Genomic DNA, 21,613 nt, shown 5'->3' on the forward strand with positions numbered 1-21,613 from the left:
AACCAAAGAAGGTGAGGGAGTGAGCAGGGATATTGGGACAGCAAATGCAAAGGCCCTGAGGCAGGAGCCTGCTTGGTTTGTTCCAGAAATAGTAAGGTGGCCAGTATGGCTATGGCAAACGAGAGAGTCATTGAAAATTAGTTTCAAAGAGGTTGGGGGGGCTATTAAGGGGCTCTTGGGGGTCATGATAAGGACGTTGGGTTTTGTTCTAATGAGAAGGGGGATGGAGGATTTCAAGTAGTGGGTGGAGGGATGAAGCAACTGAGATAGAAATGGCAAATTATCACCAGGGATGGACCGCGTCTCATTTATCTATACGTCCAGGGCCTGGTACGATGCACAGTGGGGGGCACGAATGAATGAATGAGATTCACATAAACACAGTCATGATGATGTTTGGATGGATAGACAGACTTGGAGCCCCTCAGGGAGAGGCCAGCTAAGGACCCAGGGATGCCCAGGGACAGCAGACACAGGCAGACAGACAGACAGCAGCCCAGCTGAGAAGTCCCATTCCTTCCAGAGCCTTCCCCACCCGGAACGCTTCCCTGGAGCTGGAAAAACCCCCGGGCTCCCCTGCCCGGCTCGCCCGTGGCGTGCCCACTCACACCTCAGGCGCAGGAAGCTGGCAGGCCCCACAGGAACCTTTCTGTGCGGGGGGAGTGGAGGCAGGCGGGCGGCAGGGACGAAGGGAGAGGAGCGGCTGGCGGGCGGGCAGCGGCTACACAAAGGCCCCAGTGTCTGCTCCTCCTGCCCCCGGGTGCAGATATAAATAAGATGTGCATATACCTTTATAGATCTCCACCAGCCGGCTGGGGACGGAGGCCTGAGAGCCCGGGCGTGGCAGAAGCCTGCTCCCCTTGGGCCTGGGGGCCAAGAGACCCACGCAGATAGCGGCCCAGACTGACAGACTCAGGCTGACAGGGACACAGAGAGACAGAGGGAAGGAAAGAGAAAGATGAACAAAGTGAGAAAAAGACGAGCACAGACAAGGATCGGTCATTCCAGGGAAAGGCAGCCACAGAAGGCCAGGCGAGAGGACGTAGGGACAGAAAGAAGCTGAGCAAGGGCAGGAGACACCCAAGAGGGACCCACACAGACAGAAGCAGACAGACAGACAGGGCTGAGGCCAAGACTGGGAGGCAGAGGGAGGTTGGCAGCTGGGGTGGGGAGTGGGGGGAGGAGGGTCAGGGCTTGTCTCCAGTTTGGGGGCACCGCCCGCGGGGCTCTGGCCCAGCCCAGCCTGGAGCAGGCCGAGGGGCAGGGAGCAGAGGTGAGGGAGGTGGCCCTTGGGTTCCGGATCTTGGTGTTTACCTGGGGCAGGCCCTGCAAACGGGTGCCCGGCCTGGCCCATGGCAGGCGAGGGTGGGACAAGCTGGGCCCCAGGCCTGGCACCCGCAGGTCCGACACGCCCACCTGTGGCCTGGGTGGTGAGTAACACACACAATGACACCCGGGTGGATGGTGACACAGAGGGGGCCAGACACGGTGACACACAGTGATAGACATACCCAGACTCAGAGCAGCAGACACACAGACACAGTGACAGACACACAGATGCGAGAGGCAAGCATACTATTAGGCCTGGAGTGACAGGGACAAAACCCAGACTCAATGACAGACAGATGCACAGATGCAGCGACAGACATACACAGAGACACACAAGTACACACCCTAACACGCTGAGCAGAGACACACCACAGGGTAGCACATCAGCCCACAGACACACCTATTCCTTGACACCCAGGCACAAGGACGACCCGGTGACCACGCACAACAACGGGGACACACCCACTTGCCAGCAGCCCCATCTGCTGGCCTCTGGGGGCACCTCCCTCCTCCTCCTTCTCCTCCTCCTCCCCAGCAGGTTGTGCTGGGGACTGGGGTGGCTGCTAGGGAGGGTCTGGGGCCCTGAGGCCCGTGTACTACCTCTGCCCCTGCAGCCTCTGGGACAGCGTGGCGGGTGAGGGACCCTACCCTCAGGCTGCACTGCTGGGTTCCATATCCCAGCCCCTCAATCCTTATCCATGGGACCTTGGACAAGTCACTTCACCTATTTGTGTCTCCGTTTTCCCCAACAGCAAATTAGGGGGGTGAGGGAAGAGGGAGGAATTCATTCATGGAAGTTGCTCCCAGAATCCCAGAGGCAGGGAAGCATCACGAGCTTATTGTCATTTCCATAATCATCTTGGCCTTCCAGTGCCGGCAGCCCCCTGCCCACAGCTGGGACCCTGACCAGTCCTGCTTCCCCACTCATGTCACATCAGGCCCCCAGGCTGTGTCCATCCGGGTCCATCCTTCCCAGCCCGGGCCTCACTGTGCCCCCACAGACTGCCCCTCCATCCCTGATCCCTGGCGTCCCCTGGTCTGTCCATGCGTCCCACGTCTGACCGAGGTACTTTTCCACACTGGACATCAGCCGGCTGTCCCTGGGGTGGGGGTCACACCTGCCCACGCCAGCTGAGCCGGTGGCCACCAGACACCCCACGGATGGCCCCACCCTCCCCCCAGGACCCTACAACAACACCCCGCCCCTCCGGCCACCTGAGGTCCCCACTGGGGCGGCCTGAGGCCCGAGCCTGGGGACAGGAAGCCCCAGGCCTGGCCGCCCTGAAAGCCTCTTTCAGCCTGGGCCTCCTCCCCGCCGCCACCGACTCCTCCCGCGGAATAATATTTGGGCTGTTGGCCGGGGGGCGGGGGCCAGATCCGGAGGCCGCCTGGGAGAAGCCAGAAACCGCAGGGCTTCCTGCCTCGGGCCGGCCGACTCCGGGAGAGACCCCCAGGCCCGAGGGAGGGGGGCAGGCACCCGGGGAGACTGAGGGCCTTTCTCTCGGCCCCAGTTGTTTTTTCCAGGAACCGGGAGGAATTCCCCAGCCTGCCCAGGACAGTGAGGCTGGTGGGACGGCTGACAGGGAGCCAGCGCGGCAGGGGGCGGGGGGTGACACGCAGCCGGGCAAGGCGGGCACAGCGACAGAAATAGAGGGCCCGGCCCGCGAGGTGGCAGGTAGAGGCGGAAACTCAGGGAGCTGGGAGAGGGAGGGTGACCAGGAGGGGGGCAGAGAACAGATATCCAAAGGAGGAGGGAGACGGACCCCAAGAGAGGAAGAGTCAGAGTCCCAGAAAAAGAGTGCAGAGACCCAGAGGAAGGGAGAGGCAGTAAAAGCAACAGGGGGAAAGAATCAGAGACAGAGACAGGACAAGACTCGGAGAGGCCCAGATGAGAGAGAGACAGAGAAGGTGCAGGCAACACCAAGAAAACAAGGGACAGAGAGGGGCGTCAGGGACAGTGACAAGGAGCAATGACTCTAAGGGTCAAGTAGAAAGACCCAGAAACTGGGAGAAACTTTGCATCTATACACATGCCCAGGGCAGAGGTGGGCAAACAGAGACAAAGTCTGCTCCAGTTCCACTGAATGACCTTGGCCCAAGCCCTTGCCTTCCTGGGCCTCAGTTTCCATTCTGGGAAATGAGGGGCGGAAAGTGCCTAGTTGGGGTTCCTGGAGATCTGCGCCCTGGGAGCTTCTGAGAAGCAGGACAGAGACTCAGAGTCTAGGGAATGGGGGAATGGAGACACTCAGACCCCAGGCTCAGAGGCCCTCAGAGGCCCAAGGAGGACCCAGCTCCCTCCCGGCACCTCCACTCCTACAGGAACCCACAGACCCAGCGGAACATCCCCTGCTCATCCCCAAACCCATCAGTGAAAGGAGGCACACCGCAGAGACAGGCGTCACACACAGACACACAAGCATATTTTCTCTTAAACATACAGACACACGGTGATGCATGGAGATCCACATAAAATACATAATGGAAAGGATGGAGCCACATGTCTACGGGCATGCAGACGAACTAGGACCTGAGAGGGACCTAGAGGTAAGTGTAGGAGGAAAACCACAAACACAAAGCAATGAAGACACACACATGAGAGTTGATGTCCCGAGACAAACAACCACAGTGAAAACACACCCAGAGAACGGACAGATACACACACCCAGAGATCTGGGATCTTCTCACACATTCAAGGGACACAAACAACCCATTACACCCTGTGCTAGATGACAGGGACCCTAGCAGGGCACAGATAGCACTATGCTATGACCCACAGAGGCCCTCAGCACACAGACACACACACTTGGACACACAGACTCACATGCACATATACACTGATAAACTCCAACACACACATACACACACGCACAGTCTCCAACCTTTACTGGACACTTTGTCTGGCCTGTTCCTTCCCCTTTTCCCCATCTTAACCAAAAATTGAGCAGCCCCCAAGCTCCCCAACCCTGAGAGGGGCCAGCTAGAGGTGTGTGTCTGGAAATGGGGGCAGGGAGATGGCCTTGGTCATCACAGAGCCACCTCCTCCTGCTGCCCTGGCCCCACTGCTGCGGGGGCTGCTATCTGTGAACAAACTGTCCTTGGGGTCAGGGACAGCAAAGAGCCAAAGGTCAGGTCGCTGCCTCCCCCAGCCCCTCCCCCAGAGGCAGCCAGCTCTTGGGGGCAGGAAGGAGAGAGGACAGGGGAACAGAAATTCAGTTATTCAGGCCCCCAGGGACCACCCACTAAGGAAGAGACAGGCAGTAAGAGGCGGAAACGGTGTCTTTAATGGTCAAATACAGCCAGTATCCTGCTCCGGAGGCAAGAACCAGACTTCAGTAGAAATTCCCCATACCTGAGCCCTTTTTGGGTCCTCCACCCAGAGGAGGGGGGTGGGTTCCAGAGAAAACTAAGGAGCAGCCCCATCTCCATCCCCCACCCAACCCACTCTAAGGAGACAGTAATGACATGGCCACCCAATACAGGGACTGTGGTGGCTGACGTGGTGCACAATGTTACACCAGTTATGTTGGCCAAGCCAACATGGTGGCCATCATCGTGCCTGATGGGCTAAAAGAGATGTTAGTCAATGAGACACCAACTGTGCTGAGCAGTCCACCTAAAAAGAAGTGATCACGGCACCCTCTGGGTCAAGGAAGATGTCATTGAAGCAATATCACCACCACTGCCAAAGGGTCAGCCAAGAAGATGGACATCACAGCACCCAACAGGCCAACCAAGATGTCACCCTAGGTGGCAGCCATCAAAGCACCCTGTGGATCAGCCAATATGAATACTCAACATGGCGGTCTTCATGGCACCCAATGGGCTAACCAAGAGGCCAGTGGCAGTTATCACTGTACCCAAGGATCGACAGGATGCCCCTGGAGATGGCAGTCATTGCAGTAGGCAAGAGACCAACCAAGATGTCAACTGTTGGACAAGCCAAATATCCACCAAGAGGGTCAGTCCCCAGTCTAATGGCGTGAGCTACAGCCATACCTCCACCACCACCATGCTCCCACCCCCTTGCTATGATGCGTTTAGCAGGGATCGGGAATAGAGACTTTGGTAGTAGACCCCAGGCTCCCCACTCTCAGCCCCATAGCCTCCAAACCCCACGTCCAGTTTGGGAGGCGCCGGTGTCTGTTCGGACATCAGGTTGTTGATGGAAAATGGGTGGTTAAAGTTGTAGGGCGCATCTAACTTCAGCTCCCCGGGGAGCTCCAGGCCAGTGAAATAGGGTGTGGAGGAAGGGGGGGAGCCACAGTCCAGAGCCCCCACATCTTCCCCACCCTGGGCCTCCGGCTCTGGGGGCGGGGGCTGGGGGGGCGGGGACGTGACTGAGGCAGAGGCGGTGGTGGTGGAGGAGGCAGCACCTGCCGCATTCCTGGCGCTGGCAGGACCCACGCCCTTCTTCACCTTCTCCTCTAGCTTGAAGCGCTTCTGGCGGCGCAGGTAGCAGCCATTCTCGAACATGTTGCCTGAGCTGGGATGCAGGGCCCAGTAGGAGCCCTTGCCCGGCTTGTCAGGAGAGCGGGCCACCTTGACGAAGCAGTCGTTGAAGGACAGCGAGTGGCGGATGGAGTTCTGCCAGCGCTGCTGGTTCTCCCGGTAGTAGGGGAAAAGGTCCATGATCCACTGGTAGATCTCGCTCAGTGTCAGCATCTTGCCCGGCGCCTGCTGGATGGCCATGGTGATGAGCGAGATGTAGGAATAGGGCGGCTTGGCGTGGACCAGGGGCCGCCGGTACCCTTTAGGCAGCTCCTTCCCGTGCACCAGGCCTGGGCTGGGACCCCCGTACCCCGAGCTGCTGCCCCCACCGCTGCTGGCACCCAGACCTGGAAAGGTGGGCCCCAGGGGCGTGGTGGAAGCTGGGGGCGCCAAGGGTCCTGAGGGCAGCGGTGAGGCAGGGAGCCCTCCAGGGGGGTAGGGAGAGCTCAGAGGGTTCAGAGTCATGTAGGAGTTGAGGGGGGGCATTGTGGGCACTGGGGTCACCGGGGAATAGACCTGCAGGGAGGGAGAGAGAGATGGGGAGGGGTCAGTGGGTGTCCACTCTGCTGGTAGGCAGAGGGTGGCTGGACCCCCTGTGTGTCTGTCTTACCTCACTCTACAAATCCCTTTCATCCTTACCTCTCCCTGTAGATAGTTATCTCTTGCTCTCTCTCTCTCTCTTCCATACACATATACTTTAAAAATGGTTCTCAAAGTGTGATCCAGGGAACCCTAGGGGGTTCACAGTTCAGGACTATTTTTCCTAATAATGTTAACATATTATTTGCCTTTCTCACTTTCGTTTCTTCACCATATTCAGTGGAGTTCTCCAGAGGTTGCATAACAATGAAATCACAACAGACAAAACACAGAAATAGCTATGAGAATCCAACTGTCTTCTATTAAACCAGACATTAAACAGAATTGCAAAACTATAAAACAATGTCAGCTCTTCTCATTAGACTTTTTGAAATAGTTATTTTAATAAATTATTTATCCTAACATAACTTGTTCTTTTGAAATGAATTAACTTAAATTTTTTTTCCCCTCAGCTTTAATTTCTAATATTGGTAAATATTGAGGTACAGCCCACTTCAGCAAAAACTCTTTAGGATCCTCAATAAAGAGACCAAAAACTGCTGATCTATCTGATGATCTCACCGATACGTTTACTCTGTACATTTTTTTAGGCTAACTCTATAAAACTACTGTTTTCATAGGTCAAAAAATGTTTGAATATTAGAATTCACATCTATTTACTACATATCATCATGTCTAAGAGAAATTGTCGTTTGTTGGTTGTACCATTATTTTATGTATCAATAAGAATGGAAAAATAAAACACTGTCAATTACAATTGTTAGACACCATCTACTGTAAAATATATCCCATTCTCAGAGGTATTGAAATGGCAGAAAATGTGAATCTTAGCACTATAAAGTATAATAGATACTTCTCTCTCTCTCTCTAAATAACCCTCTATATATTCTTTCTTCTTAATCAACAAAGGGTTCTTGGCCACTGCTCTGCCAGTTACTTTGCTGGGGCTGTCTCCTTTAATCTTCCTTATATCTTGAGGGAAGGCTGCTTTTATAATCCCATTTTATAGTTGAGGAAGCTGAGGTCCAGGGGCAGAATTGGGATTCTGAATCTAGGCAGCCTGGTTCCAGAACTTGTGATCTGTATCATGCTATAAAAGCAGTGACCAAGACAGACAGAAATGTCTGCCTTCTTGGAGTTGATAGTCTGGCGGGAAAGACACACTGAATAAGTTAAACCTGGAGAATATGAAGTATCTCACGTGGTGGTTTCTCTCTTTCGGCAGCTATCCACCCCTCTCACCTCCTCCCTTCCATCTACTCTCCCCCCTCCTCCACCTGCATCTTTCTCTGCCCCGCTCCCTTCCCCAGGGAGCCTGGGAGGGAGGTGGTCCCACCACTGGCTGGAGTCCCATGGCACTGGGGTGCTGTGAAATCTCTGGCTGATGCCACCTTTGCTGTGAGACTGTGGATCTCATCTCATCCTCTGCACTGTAAGCATTTGCAGGCCCCCAGGGTCAAAAAGAAAAAAGACTTGCCCAGGACCATTCAGGGAGTCAGAGATAGGTGACACCCAACCCCAGTTGAGAGGAAACCCTCCCTTCTCTCCTTCCCACTTCCAGGTTGCTGTTATCTCTTGTGTTTGTCTGTATGTCTTCCCACTGGGGCGGCTGGTTCTGCCCCCTCCCCAGATTAAGGAAAGAGATGAAAGGAGAAGGTGATGGATTCAATGGGATCAGAAAGTTGGGGAAGGATTCCCAAATGCCTTTCCCACTCTCACTTCTCCCAACTCAGTCGAGCTGTCTGGTATTGCAGAGTAAAACAGAGTAGGACCCCAGGGCACTCCTTTCCTGGCTCCCCACCCAGCCGGAAGTCCTTCTGGAGGTCTGACCTCAAGCACTCCAGCTGCTCTAATCCACCCTAGGCTTTCCCACGCCCCAGGGCAGGGATGAACCCCCAGTGTCCGGGTCTGAGCCGGATCTCCCTGCCACCAGGGCGGGGTTGAGATTGGGGGGAAGCCCTCCGGGGACCTGCACCCCCTCTCCAGGAGGCTGGAATTTCTCACCTTTCATTTCCTTATTGTCTCTGGGGGAGGGTATGACAAAGAGCAGAGGGAGGTAGTGTGAAATCAGAAAGAAGCCTGGTATCCAGCCCCAGTCCTAGCCCTGACATCACAGTATTCCTCTAGGCTTGGGTTTTTCCATCTCTAAAATGGGGGACCAGTTGGACCATCTGATCAGTAAGAACCTGAGGTTAACAGGGATACCCCAGGGTGACAATTGTCCAAGTTCTCTCCTGATGAATGGACAGCCTGGGGTGTCAACATTATCCTAACAAGAGGGTATAGTGCTGGGTGTGTGCAGCTGTTTCTCCACCCCCATGGTTCTGACCCAGAGAAGAACTGGGCTCACCTGATGGAAGGGCTGCAGACACCCACAGACAGTATCCTCCAAACAAATTCCAGGCCCCTGTAAGTCAATTCTTTCAAGATATGCCCTCAAGTGTTGATCTGATTCCTATTTTGAACACCTCTAGACTGTTCTTTGATTTTGGAATCATCTATTGTCCATACACATTGTCCCTTAAACTTGAATCCATTCAGATTGAAGCCCAAATTTTGACTCCTCCGGTCCAGAAACCCATGAGTTTTTTTAAATGTGCCCACAAAACATTTATTTGTAGGTGGTTTCCTTGAACCATGTCCCCAGACTCAGCTCTCCAGGGGTCCAACTGGGATACCCCTTCACTGCACCCCCCTCACACTGTCCAAGAGCCTCCACCTTCCATCCTAGTCTCTGTTTTCCCCATTTCACAACTGACACCTCTGGCCGCCCTGCCTCCCCCTCTCAGCCATCCCAATCCCTTCCCCAGCTGGCCCTTCCTCACCCTGCGTGCACCTCACCCTCCACAGCCCCAGGATTGGGCCCTCCCAGGTCCCTGGCTAACCTTCGCAGGCCAGGGGATCCAGGAATCCCAACCTACAGTGTCAAACTCCAGACCCAGGGATAAGGCACACCAGGGATCCTGTAACCTCAGGTTTCAGCTCTTTCCTTGGAGAAACCAGCCATTCCAACCACATAGTCCCCTTTCAGGTTAGGAACCCAAGACTCCAGACTCCCATAACTCTCACACCACGACCTCCTCCTCCAGACCAAACAATATTGACTATAAAGAAAGTGTGCTAAGGAGTCCTTGAGCAAGTGGAATGGGAGTTCAACTTGGGGAAGGACTTCCTGTCAGCTGGAATCCCCCATCCCCAAATTCATCTCAGAGGTCTTGTCTGAGATGGGACTGGATGAGAACCTTAACAATTGCTGGAGATTGCTGGGGATGGGGGTTTAACCTGAAGGCCCCCAAGAGGGGAGTCCCGGCTGAGGGTGTCTAATAAGAGTTAAAGTACTAAAATTCAGCCAGGACGGGGTGAGGATCATGAAGAGGAATAGGGGGAGGAGACTGTATTTCCCACTACCCCCACTAGTGCTGATGCCCACATCTCCTAGTCTCTAACCTGCCTATTATCTCAGACCCCTCCACATTGAAGCTTCATCTCTGAGTGCCTCCATCTCTTACCCTGGAGCGCCAAGCCCTATACCTGACCCTATCTTAGAGGGCCCAGAACCCCCATCTTTAACACCATATTCTAACCCTCAGCTCATTCCTCACTCCCCTCTCACAGCTGCACTGGCTTCCAGTTCCTTGATGACAACACTTACACTCTTTTAGTCCCTATATTTCCCTCAACTTTGAGCCCCATTTCCAACCTCCCAGCTCTGTCCCCTATCTTAGAGCTCTGATTCCTATTTTGGGTTTGTTGACTTTGGATCCCGAATACCCAGCCCTCACGTTTAAGCTAAGACCAGATCCTTGTCAAACTTTTCTCGACTCCCATTTAAGCCCTCACCCCCCAACTCGCCTGTCCAGACCGTTTACTCACGCTCTGTCCCTGCCTCCCACACCTGGTCTTCGTGTCCCTGGTTCCACGGCTCCCAAACTACATGCCTCGGCCCCCATTTGAGCCCCAACCCGGGTCTCTAACCCTCACTTCCCGCTCCACCATCCCCGAGGACACACCTCGCCCGCCTCGGGGTAGTAGCTCCACTCGGCCAGGTCGTGGGCTTCCATCTTCACCGAGCCCAGCATCCCCGGGGCTTGCGCCCCCACCTGCCCCCGCTCGGGCCCCGGGGAACCGAGAACTTCGGAGCTATCAGCGGATATGGCGGGAGTTCCGACCGGCGCCCGCCCGTCTGACCGCCCGGGGTCCCCGCCGTCCCGAACGCGCCGCTGGAGGTGGCCTCGCTTTATAGCCGGGACAACCCCCCCCCGTACCGCCCCCACCCCCGCCGTTCGCCCGCCCCAGGCTCCCCTCCCGCCTCCCCAGGACGGCGCGCTCGGACTAGGGCGCCCCCTGCGGGATTGAGAGGACCTCAGGCGCCGGGAGCCGCAGCCGGGGGCGCGAGAGCAGGTGAAGGCTGAGGAGTGAGCTACTGGTGACAGGCATTGCTGATAGGAAGGGTCCCGAAGGCAGAACTCTGGGGCCCTACTGCACCAGGGGTTTTCATTATCTCGACATGAAAGGGCGAATAGCCAGAAACTCGCGTGGCAGTCCCGGAGGAAGGGGGCGCAGCGTCCAGGGGTCCCTATATACGATTGTAAGGACCCTTAAGAGTCCTTGAAACCACACTCCCAATGGACGAAGGGTAGATTGGGGCTGCCGACGACTGGAAATGCTCCGGTCTGTGTAAAACGTCCAGGCCAAAGATGGAGGAAATAGGGATCTCTTTTCAAATCCCTCTAGGGCAACAGACCACCTTCAACACCTAGGGAGCTTCGCCTTCGGGGCTCTCCACTCCCCGCGACACTAGCCGTCCAAGGACTCAGGACCACCGTGAACTCCATTTCCCAGAAGCCTCTTCCCCCCTTTCCGCCCCGAGCCTCCGCCACGGGACTACATTTCCCAGAAGGTATGTCTCTCCGAGACAGGAAATGAGGGGCCGTCCCGGCGAATGCCGGAGGGAGGCGGAAGTCCGAGGGCGCCGCACGAGACAGGGGCAGACACGGGCCGCGGTCTGGACTGCATTTCCCGGCGGCCCTGCGTGCGCAGCGCGTGCGCAGTGTCACGGCGGCGAACGGAAGATGGCGGTAGCGAAGTCTGTGTGAGGCGCTGCTGAGGGGCCGCGAGGGGGACTGAGGCCGGAGCCGCGGTGAGCGGGGAACGGCGTGGGGACCCGGGGACGATGGGAGGAGGGACTCTGAGAACACTGGGAGAAGGGCGCAGAGAAGAGAGGGGAGCAGGGCGTCCCGGACCTCAGTATCATCCCCTGCTCAGGACCCTTCCGTGGTTCCCCAGTGCCCTCAGGGCAAAGTTCCAACGTGGCCCCCAAGGAGCGTCCGCTCCGCCAACCGCGCCAGTCTTGTCTCTGCCTCTTTGCTCACTCCCCACGCTTTGAAAGCTGCACTGGCCTGTCGGTTCCTCAAATTTGCTGTGCGCCTCCCTAAGGGTTTTTGCATTTGCTGCCTGTCTGCCCTTAACATCCTTTTACCCATTCATATAAGCTAACTCCCATTCATCCTTCAGCCAACATCACTTCCTCTGAAAAGCCTCCTTTTCTCGCTCCCCGCCCTCCAATCCTGTTAAAGGATCTCATAGGTCCTTGGTCATTTCCTTCATGTCACGTGTGTTATTAGACCTTTATTTAAGTAACTACTGATGATGTTTGTGTCCGTGAGCTCCACGAGGGCAGAGACAGGGTATATTTAGGTCACCCGTGTGTACCCAGCACAGCTCAGGTCGCACGAGAGACGCTGAGTAATGTTTGCTGAATGAATGAAAGATATACCGTGGGCCACTCTGTGGCGTGTACGGGGAAGCCCTCATACTCCCAGATGGGAGTAGGGCAGTGGTACTCGGTGAGGACTGCACTGGAAGGGAGGGGGAAGCAATGATGTGGGTAGAGGAGGAGATTCACTGTGTTCTGCTAGGTGGATGGGTGGCCATGGCCCTGGGTTTTTGTGAGCTGACCTAGGGATGGAGAACCAATTCCTTTCTGAGAGACAGCGCTGATGAGGACGGATTCTGCAGCTACACTGCTGGCTCTTCTTCACTTTACAGGCTGTGTGCCTTTAGTCAAGCGATTTTATCTCCTTGACCTTCAGTTTCCCCATGTGTAGGATGGAGATTAAAATAGAACCTACCACAGAGGGTTGTTTTTTTGTGTGAGGTTTAAACTAATTAACAGACATCACTTCCAACAACTGTTGAAAAATTGGGCCCTGCATGTTAAATGTTCAATAAATAACAGCTGTTACTATTTTTCAAGCGTTCCAGGGCCGAAGGGCAGGGGATGTGAGCCCACTGATTGGGAATACTCTTTGATAGGAGTCAGCATTCACTGAACAGATATTTATTGAGTACTTACTGGATGCCAGGCATTGTTTTACATGCCAGGGATATAGAAAATGAGCAAACCGACCAAAAAGAAAAAAAGTATCTCCAGCCACTTGAATTTCAACAAGCATGCCAAGGACATGCTGTGGGGAAAGAATAGTCTCTTCAACAAATGGTACTGGGAAAACTAGGTGTTCACATTCAGTATAATGAAGTTGGACTCCCTACCTCATGCCTTAGACAAAAACAAATCTAAAATATATCTAGGACCTAAATGTAAGAGCTAAAACCATAAAACTCTTAGAAGATAACATGGGACAAATCTTCCCAACTTTGGATTCCACAGTGGTGTCAGATAGAACACCAAACACACGTGTGACAGAAGAAACAATAATTTTTCATCAAAATGAAAAAATTTTTGCTTCTTAGGACATTGTCAAGAAAGTGAAAAGACATCCTACAGAACAGGAGGAAGTAGTCACAAATATATATGATGAGGACTAAATATCCAGAATATATAAAGAACTCTTACAACTCTACCACAAAAAAAGAGACAAACAGCCCAATTTAAAAATGGACGAAGGACTTATACATTTTACCAAAGAGAATGTAAAAATGGGCAATAAACATGAAAAATGCTGAGCATTTTTAGCTATTAGAGAAATGCAAATCAAAATAGCAACAAGGATGGCTATTACTAAAAATGTGGAAAATAACTTGAGAAATTGTAATCCTAATACATTGTTGGTCGTAGTGTAAAATGGTGCAGCTACTGTGGAAACCAGTATAGCTGTTCCTCAGAAAGCTGAATTAAAATTAACCATATGACTTGGCAATTCCACTCTTAGGTATATACCTGAAAGAATTAAAAGCAGGGATTCAAGCAGGTGTTTCTACACCAGTGTTCATCACATTATTCACAGTGGCCAAAAGGTGGTAGCAATCCAAAGTGTCCATCAGTGGATGAATGGATAATGGAAATCTGATCTCTCCATACAGTGGAATATTATTCAGCTGTAAAAGGAATGAAATTCCAATACATGGCACAACATGGATGAACCTTGAAAATGCCAAATGAAATAAGCAAGGCACGTAAGGACAAATCCTGTATAATTTCATTTATATGAAATATGTAGAAATGGCAAATTCATAGAGACAGAAAGTAGATTAGAAGTTACCAGGGTGTGGAGTGGGGGGCGGTGATGTTTGGAAATTTTGAAAAAATAGAAAAGCCTTTGCCCTCATGGAAGTTTTAAATATGTAGTATATTGATAATAAAGCCTATGGGGAAAAGTAAAGCAACACAGGGAAGTAGGAAAAGTGAACTGAAATTTGAAACAGGGTAGTCAGGGAAGACCTCACTGAAAATATTTGAGTGGAGACCTGAAGAAAATGAGGAAGGGGGTTCGGATCTGGGGGGAGGAGAGTGTTCATGGTATAAGGAAAAGAAGCACCAAGGCATTGAGGAATGGATGTGCTTGGCATGTTCGGGGAATAGCAAGGAGGCGAGAATGGCTGGAGCTGAGAGGACAGAGTGGGAAATGAGGGCAGAGATTGGAGGGACCAGATCATATAAGGTCTTTTAGGTCTTGGTGGGGATTTTGGCTTTGACTCTGAGCAAGATGTGGGGGTGACAGGCAGCAAGGAGGGTAAGGAGGAGGCTGTCATTTTCATTCAGAAAACATCTATTGAATAGCTCATGTCTATAGTATATGAAGTTCCTTTTTTTCATTAATTTTTAGTTTTTTTTAAAATACCAAAAAACACCAAACAAATGCAAACATTCGTAACTTTTGATCATTCCGTTCTACATATATAATCAGTAATTCACAGTATGATCACATAGTTGCATATTCATCATTGTGATAATTTCTTAGAACATTTACATCTATTCAGAAAAAGAAATAAAAAGAAAACAAAAGAATTCATACATACCATACCCCTCCCTCCCTCACAGATCACCAGCATTTCAATCTAAATTTATTTTAACATTTGTTCCCTCTATTATTCATCTTTATTCCAAGACAGTTTTACTTGTCTGTTGATAAGGTAGATAAAAGGAGGATCAGACACAAGGTTTTCACAATCACACAGTCACATTGTGAAAGCTCTATCATTATACAATCATCTTCAAGAAACATGGCTACTGGAACACAGCTCCACATTTTCAGGCAGTTCCCTCCAGCCTCTCTACTACATCATAAAGTTCCTTTTTAAAAATGTGTCTTTTCTGGTGGAATGGTAGCCATGACAAACTCTGGGATCTGTTCTGTAAATGCTCGTTGAAGTGTGCTTTGAAAATTACTGCTTTTTTCTTTGCCATATATATTTTACAATAAGAAAAGTCTTAAAAAGTGCATCTTTTCATCCACCTCAAATTCTGTTTCTCTCAGGTAATTATTGTTAGTTAGTTTATGGAAAGCCTTTCATATCTTTACTCGTGTACCTAAAAAGAATAGCCATACTTATGTAATGTTCACTACGTACACTGATACATTTCATCCATGTGCTCTGGAACATAGGCACTCTTGCTATCTCGTTTTTCAGAGTGAGGAAACTGAGATGCAGAGAAGTAAAAGTTTCTTGCTCAACTCATTCTGTGTTTATACATGCAGAAACTTGGACAAAAATAGGTTGAATTCCATATATTGTTCTATAACAAAAAAGACCGGCTTGGAAACCTTTTCTTGAGATCCCCTGGATTTTGTTTACCTTGTTTACTTCCTCTTACATTTTTTCTTTATCCTTTCCATTTTTAATGCATATATATATTGCCCTTCCTGTCTTTTATAAAAAGAGAGTGTACAATAAACACTGTCTTCCACTTTGGTGTCATTTGATATATTCCGGAGCCCACTCCTTATCAGTGAGTATATAGAGATTTTCCTCCCTCAGTCCTTTTTATGGTTGCATAGAATTGTATTATTTCATGATTTTTTTCAGCCAGACCCTTCCCCCCTTGGACAGCAGGAGCAGGGTTGGGAAGGCCTGACAGGGAGAGGGTAGGCTGAGGAGGAAGTTGAGCCCAGCCACTGAGACTCAGAGCTTGATCCATTCCCTTCTTCCCCAGGAAATAACCTGACTGCAGCCATGGCGAGCAGTAGTGGGGACAGTGTTACCCGCCGGAGTGTGGCATCTCAGTTTTTCACACAGGAGGAGGGAACAGGCATTGATGGCATGACTACTTCAGAGAGGGTGAGTGAAGTGTAAGGCTTGTGGGAGGGGGCTTGGGGAGACAGCCTATCTTGGCATGAACCACCTCCAGGTCATGGAGCCTTGGGAGTGCTAAGTGGGCCAGACTAGCACTGTCACCTGCCTTTCCTCCTTCCAGGTGGTGGATCTCCTGAACCAGGCAGCACTAATCACCAATGACTCAAAGATCACAGTGCTCAAACAGGTGAGGTGGTGGGGATGGAGTTGATGCTGGGCTGTGCAGGACAGGGAGTGGAGAGCTGTGACTGAGAAGACACTGGTGAGCACACCAGCATCGACATATTGAACACTTAGCATAAGCCAGTCTTGGTGTTCAGTGTTGTAGAGATATGATGTCATATAATTCCTACAAAAGCTCTGTAAGGCAGGGCAGTTTTACCTCCCTTATTGTACGGGTGGAATAATTAAATAATTAGCCCAAGGTCACTCCATTAGAAGCCATTTGACCTAAGACTTGTTTTCTGAATTTCATCTCCAAATCCTATGCTTTCCATTATTGCATTTATTCTCTGCCAGGGTCCAGTTGATTGAGAAGATGTCCATGTCCCCAGACAGTGATGACCCAGGGTCAGCAGAGCTGGGGTGAAAGAGTCTAAGAAACTGTGGGAGGCCTTGAGTGGGAGCCCTTGAGTGGGAGCCTGACCTAGCTTAGGGAGACGGGGGGGGGGGGGGCGGTGCTTCCTAGAGGAAGGGACACCTGAACTGAAAGCTGGAGAATAAAGAGAGGGTGAGCTTCCAAGGCATGTGTAAAGGCAAAGAGGACATTAGGGGGTTGGGGGCTGGGAGTGGTTGAGAACAGGAGGCAATTAAGAGTTCGTAGGTTGTGGGGTCAGACTACCTGTATGAGAGCCCCTGCTACTTAACTTAGTATTCACGCTTAGGCAGGAGAGTCCACCTTGGCGGTAGAGTGGGCTGTGGACAGTACTCCCTTCATAGTGTGGTGGTGAGGGTCATTCAATAGCAACTCCTTGAGTGGTAGGAGCTAGGTACTTTGCCAGCATTGGGCATAGATGAGAATGTCTAAGAAAAGGGCTCATTCCAAAGCCTGGCAGGTACAAGGGCCACAGCAAACAGATTCTCGCTGCTGTAATTCTAACTGAATTGTGGCAGTGTGAAGTGGAGGGTGGCAAGCAGCAGGAGAATGGAGAGAATGGCTGGGCAGGTGAAAGGAGCCCAAACCTCCAGAAGGTAGGAGCCTGGGACATCTCCCTCTTCTCTTTAGCCCCCAATGAATCATGTACCCACTATGTACCAGGACCTGTACCTTGAAGGTTCTCACTGAAGCTCTGTGAGTTGGTGTTTAAGATCCCCATCTTACAGAAGAGCACACTGAGGCTCAGAGAGGGACCTTGGACCATGACAGGGAGTGCAGAGCCAGAATTTGAAATTTAAAATTTATTAGCTTTCTATCCCCATGCTGTTTCCCTCTATGTTCTCGTTTTTAAACTGACTGAATCCTGGTTTTGTATGTGTATTCCTCCTCCCCATCCCCAATCTCCTGTAGGTCCAGGAGCTGATCATCAACAAAGACCCCACACTACTGGACAACTTCCTGGATGTGAGTGCAAACGAGAGAAAAAGGGGTCTGGGTGTGGGGACGGGCTGGATCTTGGTGCAGCCCTGACCACCTTCTTCCTGGCGTCGGCAGGAGATCATCGCCTTCCAAGCAGACAAGTCGATTGAAGTACGCAAATTTGTCATCGGCTTCATCGAGGAAGCATGGTATGGGGAGCCCCCGGAGCCCTCCTGGTGGAGTCAACCTCTTCAGCTCCAGTCCTGGCCTGCTCCAGCCGTGAAAATCTTGCCCTCAGCTTCCTAGGCTCATTCTCCCTCCCATGTACATCTACTCCCCACCAATAATTAATCTTGGCATCGCCTATGCTTCCTTTGCTGCTTACACACGTCACATCTGTATCATTATAAGGACTGTCAGCTCTACCTTCAGAATATACAGAGAATCTCTAACTGTTTTTCAACCACTTACTCTGCTGCTATGCTGGTCCAAGCTGCCATTACCTCCTGCCTGGTTGATTGCAGTGGCCTTCTCATTTCCTTCCCTGCTTCCACTTTGGCACATAGCAGCCAAAGTGATCCTGCTAACATGTAAATCTGATCTCAGCACCCCTACTACTCTTGGGCCTCCCCTGGCTTGCCATTTCACTTAGATCAAAACCCACAGTACCCCTTCTTGCCCCATCTCACTCCTGGTGGACTTCTGACCTTTACTCTCCTCTCTCTCTGTCTCCCTCTCTGCATACCAGTCCACTGGCCTCCTTGTTCTTTCTCAGAAAATAGCACTCTGCTTCACAGCCTCTACACTTGTGTTCCTGTCAGGACACTCATCCCCACGTAGCTGCCTGGCTCGCTTCCTTGCTTCCCTCAGATCTCTGCCTCAGGAATCCCTTCCTGACCTCTGCAGAGCAGCACACATTCCCTCTAACCTCCAGTGACATTGTTCTTTGTAGCATTCCTCTCTGATTGAACGAACTTGATTATTTTCTTGTCCACTGAAATGAAAGCTCCTTAAGCCTTATTATGCTGTTGACTTCTCTATCCCCAGAGTCTGGAACAGTGCTGGCACATAGTAGGATGTGAACAAATGAATGGATTTCACCATGGTAGTAGCCACACAGACTCCTTACTCTACTGTGCACTGTTAGGGCCTTTCCTATATTATTTCCTACAACAGCCTTTTGGGAGGAGTACCATTGTCTTTCTTTTACAGAGAGGGAAACTGAGATTCAGAATGATAAAGTGACTTGCCCAAGCTGGGTCATTTTCTCTTTCATTTACTAAACATTTGCTGGAGGCCTTGTGACTAAGAGGAAATAAAATAGCCCCTATTTTTTTTTTTTTTAATATTTTCTGTTTGCCAGGCACCATTCCAAATGTTTTTCATTCTTTGGTCCTCAAAATAGTAATGTCAGTCAGTTGTTTGACCCATTTTCCTGGAGAGAAAACTGAGGCTCAGAGAGGCATAACAAGTTTCTTAAAGTTCCATTGCTAGTATGTGGCAGGGCTGTGATTTTAACACGTTGCTGACTCAGGAGCTGAAATTCTCAATGTCTTCCATTTACTGGGAGAATTCATGGTAAATCTGAGTTTGCAAGAAATCCATTTATTTAGTCAATGTGTGTCATATTTCTGCTTTGTGCCCACCATTTGTCTCAGGCTGCAAGAATATACCCACATTTGGTGAGCATAACCAGATGTTTTTTCCTGCCTTGTGTAGCTTACAGTTGTTTCATATATTTTAACTAATAACCTGTTTCAAATTATAATGTATGCTGTGAAAATTATGTTCATGTGCTGAGCTCTAGATATGGCCTTCTTGAGTTTATTTATTGAACAAGTATTTTTTGAAGGCCCTTCATTTCTTCTTTCCTTCAACCAGTAATGGGACCCTGCTAGTACTAGACTCTGGGTCTGTATGAGGATGGAAAGGGTCCTCACCTTCAGAGCCATGAGACATAGGTAAACAAATCAGTAAGCAAAATTAATGACTACATAAAGCAAGGTACTTTAAAGGTTATAATGAGGGCTCATTTTAAGTGCTTTCTATGTGCTAGGCGCTATTCTAAGCACTTTGTATGTATTGTTAGAATTCTCACCACAACCTGTAAGGTAGGTATTATCATTATTCTGAATGAGGAGTCAAAGTTACTTGCCCACATTCACACAGCTAGTAAGCTAGAGAGCCAGAATTTAAACCCAAGTTGTCTGGCTCTCCTGCCCCTTAAATGCACAGCAGAGCTCTGAGTCAATAAAGTAGTCGGGGTTTCAGGACCATCCTAGACAGAGGAAGCCTCAGTCAGAAGGGGCCAAACATCTTTCTCACCTTCTGGATGTGCTGGCAAATATGACAGGCACAGGCTCTACCATTCCCTCTTCCACCTCCATTCCCAAATCCCCTGGACACTGACCCTGATTTCCTTTTCCTCATGGACCCAGACTCCCACCACCTGCCCTCAGAGCATCTTGACTTTGCCCATTTTCCTCCATCCCCCAGCAAACGAGACATCGAGTTACTGCTGAAACTGATTGCAAACCTCAACATGCTCTTGAGGGATGAGAATGTGAATGTGGTGAAGAAGGCCATCCTCACCATGACGCAGCTCTACAAGGTGGCCCTGCAGGTGAGTACTCCCGCTGGGGGCATCCCGTTGTCCTGACAGGTCTCATTTACAGGCTCATATGTTAGAATTCAAAGCCAGGGTCAAATCCCATTCTTATGGGCAAGATGCGTTCTTGTTCTGTGGAAGCATGAAGCGAGGTGATCTGGTGTGTGTTGGGCCAGGGATTGCCATTAATTCAGCCTTCATCTATCCATCCATTTTTTAAGCAAACTCCCCTGAGTACCTTGTCTGTCTCCAGCCCTGTACTGAGTGATGTTGGGGACACAGCAGTGACCAAAATAACCCAAATCCTGCCTTTGTAGCCCAGTGAGAAAGAGAGATTTTAATCAGAATCACTTAACTATTAATTATGGACTGTGGTGACTGAAGGAAGGAAAATACCACCACATTGATTGAGGGTATTTAGCATTGATGAAATGAATGAATCAACTTAATCTTTACCACGACCTTGTGAGTTCAGCATTGTTATTCTTTTGTTTTCCTTAAGATTTCAGCCGCCATCATTCTTGGTTGTCACTGTCCAGTGATGTATTTGTCTCCAGTGGACAGGGCTGGGGACAGAGTTGGAATTCAGTAAATGTTTCCCAAATGAATGTATTCTTCATTGTATATGGATCTCTGGGAGGTGGTGGAGGATTTGGTGTTGGTGATTCATGTCTTGTTCTCATCTCTGTCTGCTTCTCCTTCTTGGCCCACTGGCAGTGGATGGTAAAGTCACGGGTCATCAGCGAGCTCCAGGAGGCCTGCTGGGACATGGTGTCTGCCATGGCTGGGGACATCATCCTGCTGTTGGACTCTGACAATGATGGCATCCGCACCCACGCCATCAAGTTTGTGGAGGGTCTCATCGTCACGCTGTCACCCCGCATGGCTGACTCTGAGGTGCCCCGGCGCCAGGAGCATGACATCAGCCTGGACCGCATCCCTCGCGACCACCCCTACATTGAGTATAGTGAGTGCCGCCCATCAGCAGGTGCCATTTTGTTGTCACTGCGCTGGCCCCCTTCCTCTTCTTTCCTTTCACTCTGCTCCCTAACCTCTTCCTTGTTTCTTAATTTCTGGAGAAAAGGTGGTTAAGAGCCCTTCCATTAGGCTCACATCCCAGCCACACCATTTATTCATTATGTGAAGTTGGGCAAGTTACTTCTTTCATGACCTCATTTTCTTTTTCATAAAATGAAGATGATGATAGTACCCCTTTCATGGGCTTGTTATGAGGTTGCATGAGACTATGAGCACTGAGTAAGTGTTAGCTAGTTTTATTGTTTAATTGTAAATGATAAAAGTGTCAATGTGAAGAGGTATAACTTAAAAAAAAATCCATGTCCTCCCCCCAGTTTTCCAGAAGTAAGCTCTTCAGTGTATTGTGTTTCCTTCCAGACCTTTGCTTATGCAAATATAGATATTTGTGTGGATATATTCATGGTTTCTGTGTTTGTTTTGCTTTTTTGTTTACAAAAATGGTCCATGTTTTATATTTTCAGCCAAGGAGCATTGGAGTGTAGTAGCCTGGGTTTGGATCC

General features: G+C 50.5%; 2 protein-coding genes across 3 annotated transcripts in view; one reads left to right on the forward strand and one right to left on the reverse strand.

Moving 5' to 3' along the window:
* Positions 1-4,590: 4,590 nt before the first annotated feature.
* FOXA3 (forkhead box A3) lies at positions 4,591-10,647 on the reverse strand. The gene is made up of 2 exons (XM_077131387.1): positions 10,428-10,647; positions 4,591-6,333 (listed from the first exon to the last, which is right to left on the reverse strand). The coding sequence occupies exons 1-2, from the start codon at positions 10,494-10,496 to the stop codon at positions 5,356-5,358; spliced, it is 1,047 nt and encodes a 348-aa protein (XP_076987502.1). The 5' UTR covers positions 10,497-10,647; the 3' UTR covers positions 4,591-5,355.
* Positions 10,648-11,437: 790 nt separating this feature from the next.
* Positions 11,438-21,613, forward strand: part of SYMPK (symplekin scaffold protein) — a 46,663-nt gene continuing 36,487 nt past the window's right edge. The window contains exons 1-8 of one of the 2 annotated variants that reach the window (XM_077131389.1): positions 11,458-11,557; positions 13,741-13,829; positions 15,812-15,936; positions 16,073-16,138; positions 17,459-17,512; positions 17,603-17,676; positions 19,964-20,090; positions 20,793-21,042. In XM_077131389.1, the coding sequence (XP_076987504.1) occupies positions 15,832-15,936; positions 16,073-16,138; positions 17,459-17,512; positions 17,603-17,676; positions 19,964-20,090; positions 20,793-21,042 (676 nt within the window). In that variant the 5' untranslated portion in view covers positions 11,458-11,557; positions 13,741-13,829; positions 15,812-15,831. Of the gene's footprint in view, positions 11,558-13,740; positions 13,830-15,811; positions 15,937-16,072; positions 16,139-17,458; positions 17,513-17,602; positions 17,677-19,963; positions 20,091-20,792; positions 21,043-21,613 lie in introns of both variants that reach the window. The other variant, XM_077131388.1, reaches the window with a different exon arrangement.

This window comes from Tamandua tetradactyla, chromosome 16 (assembly GCF_023851605.1).
Source record: "Tamandua tetradactyla isolate mTamTet1 chromosome 16, mTamTet1.pri, whole genome shotgun sequence".
Classification (NCBI taxonomy): Eukaryota; Metazoa; Chordata; class Mammalia; order Pilosa; family Myrmecophagidae; genus Tamandua; species Tamandua tetradactyla.

Excerpts from the sequence above, each read along its gene's own strand:
- FOXA3 (XM_077131387.1), bottom strand. The coding sequence starts at position 10,496 with ATGCTGGGCTCGGTGAAGATGGAAGCCCACGACCTGGCCGAGTGGAGC. Across the intron at positions 6,334-10,427 it reads ACTACCCCGAGGCGGGCGAG|GTCTATTCCCCGGTGACCCC; the intron begins GTGTGTCCTCGG and ends CCCTCCCTGCAG.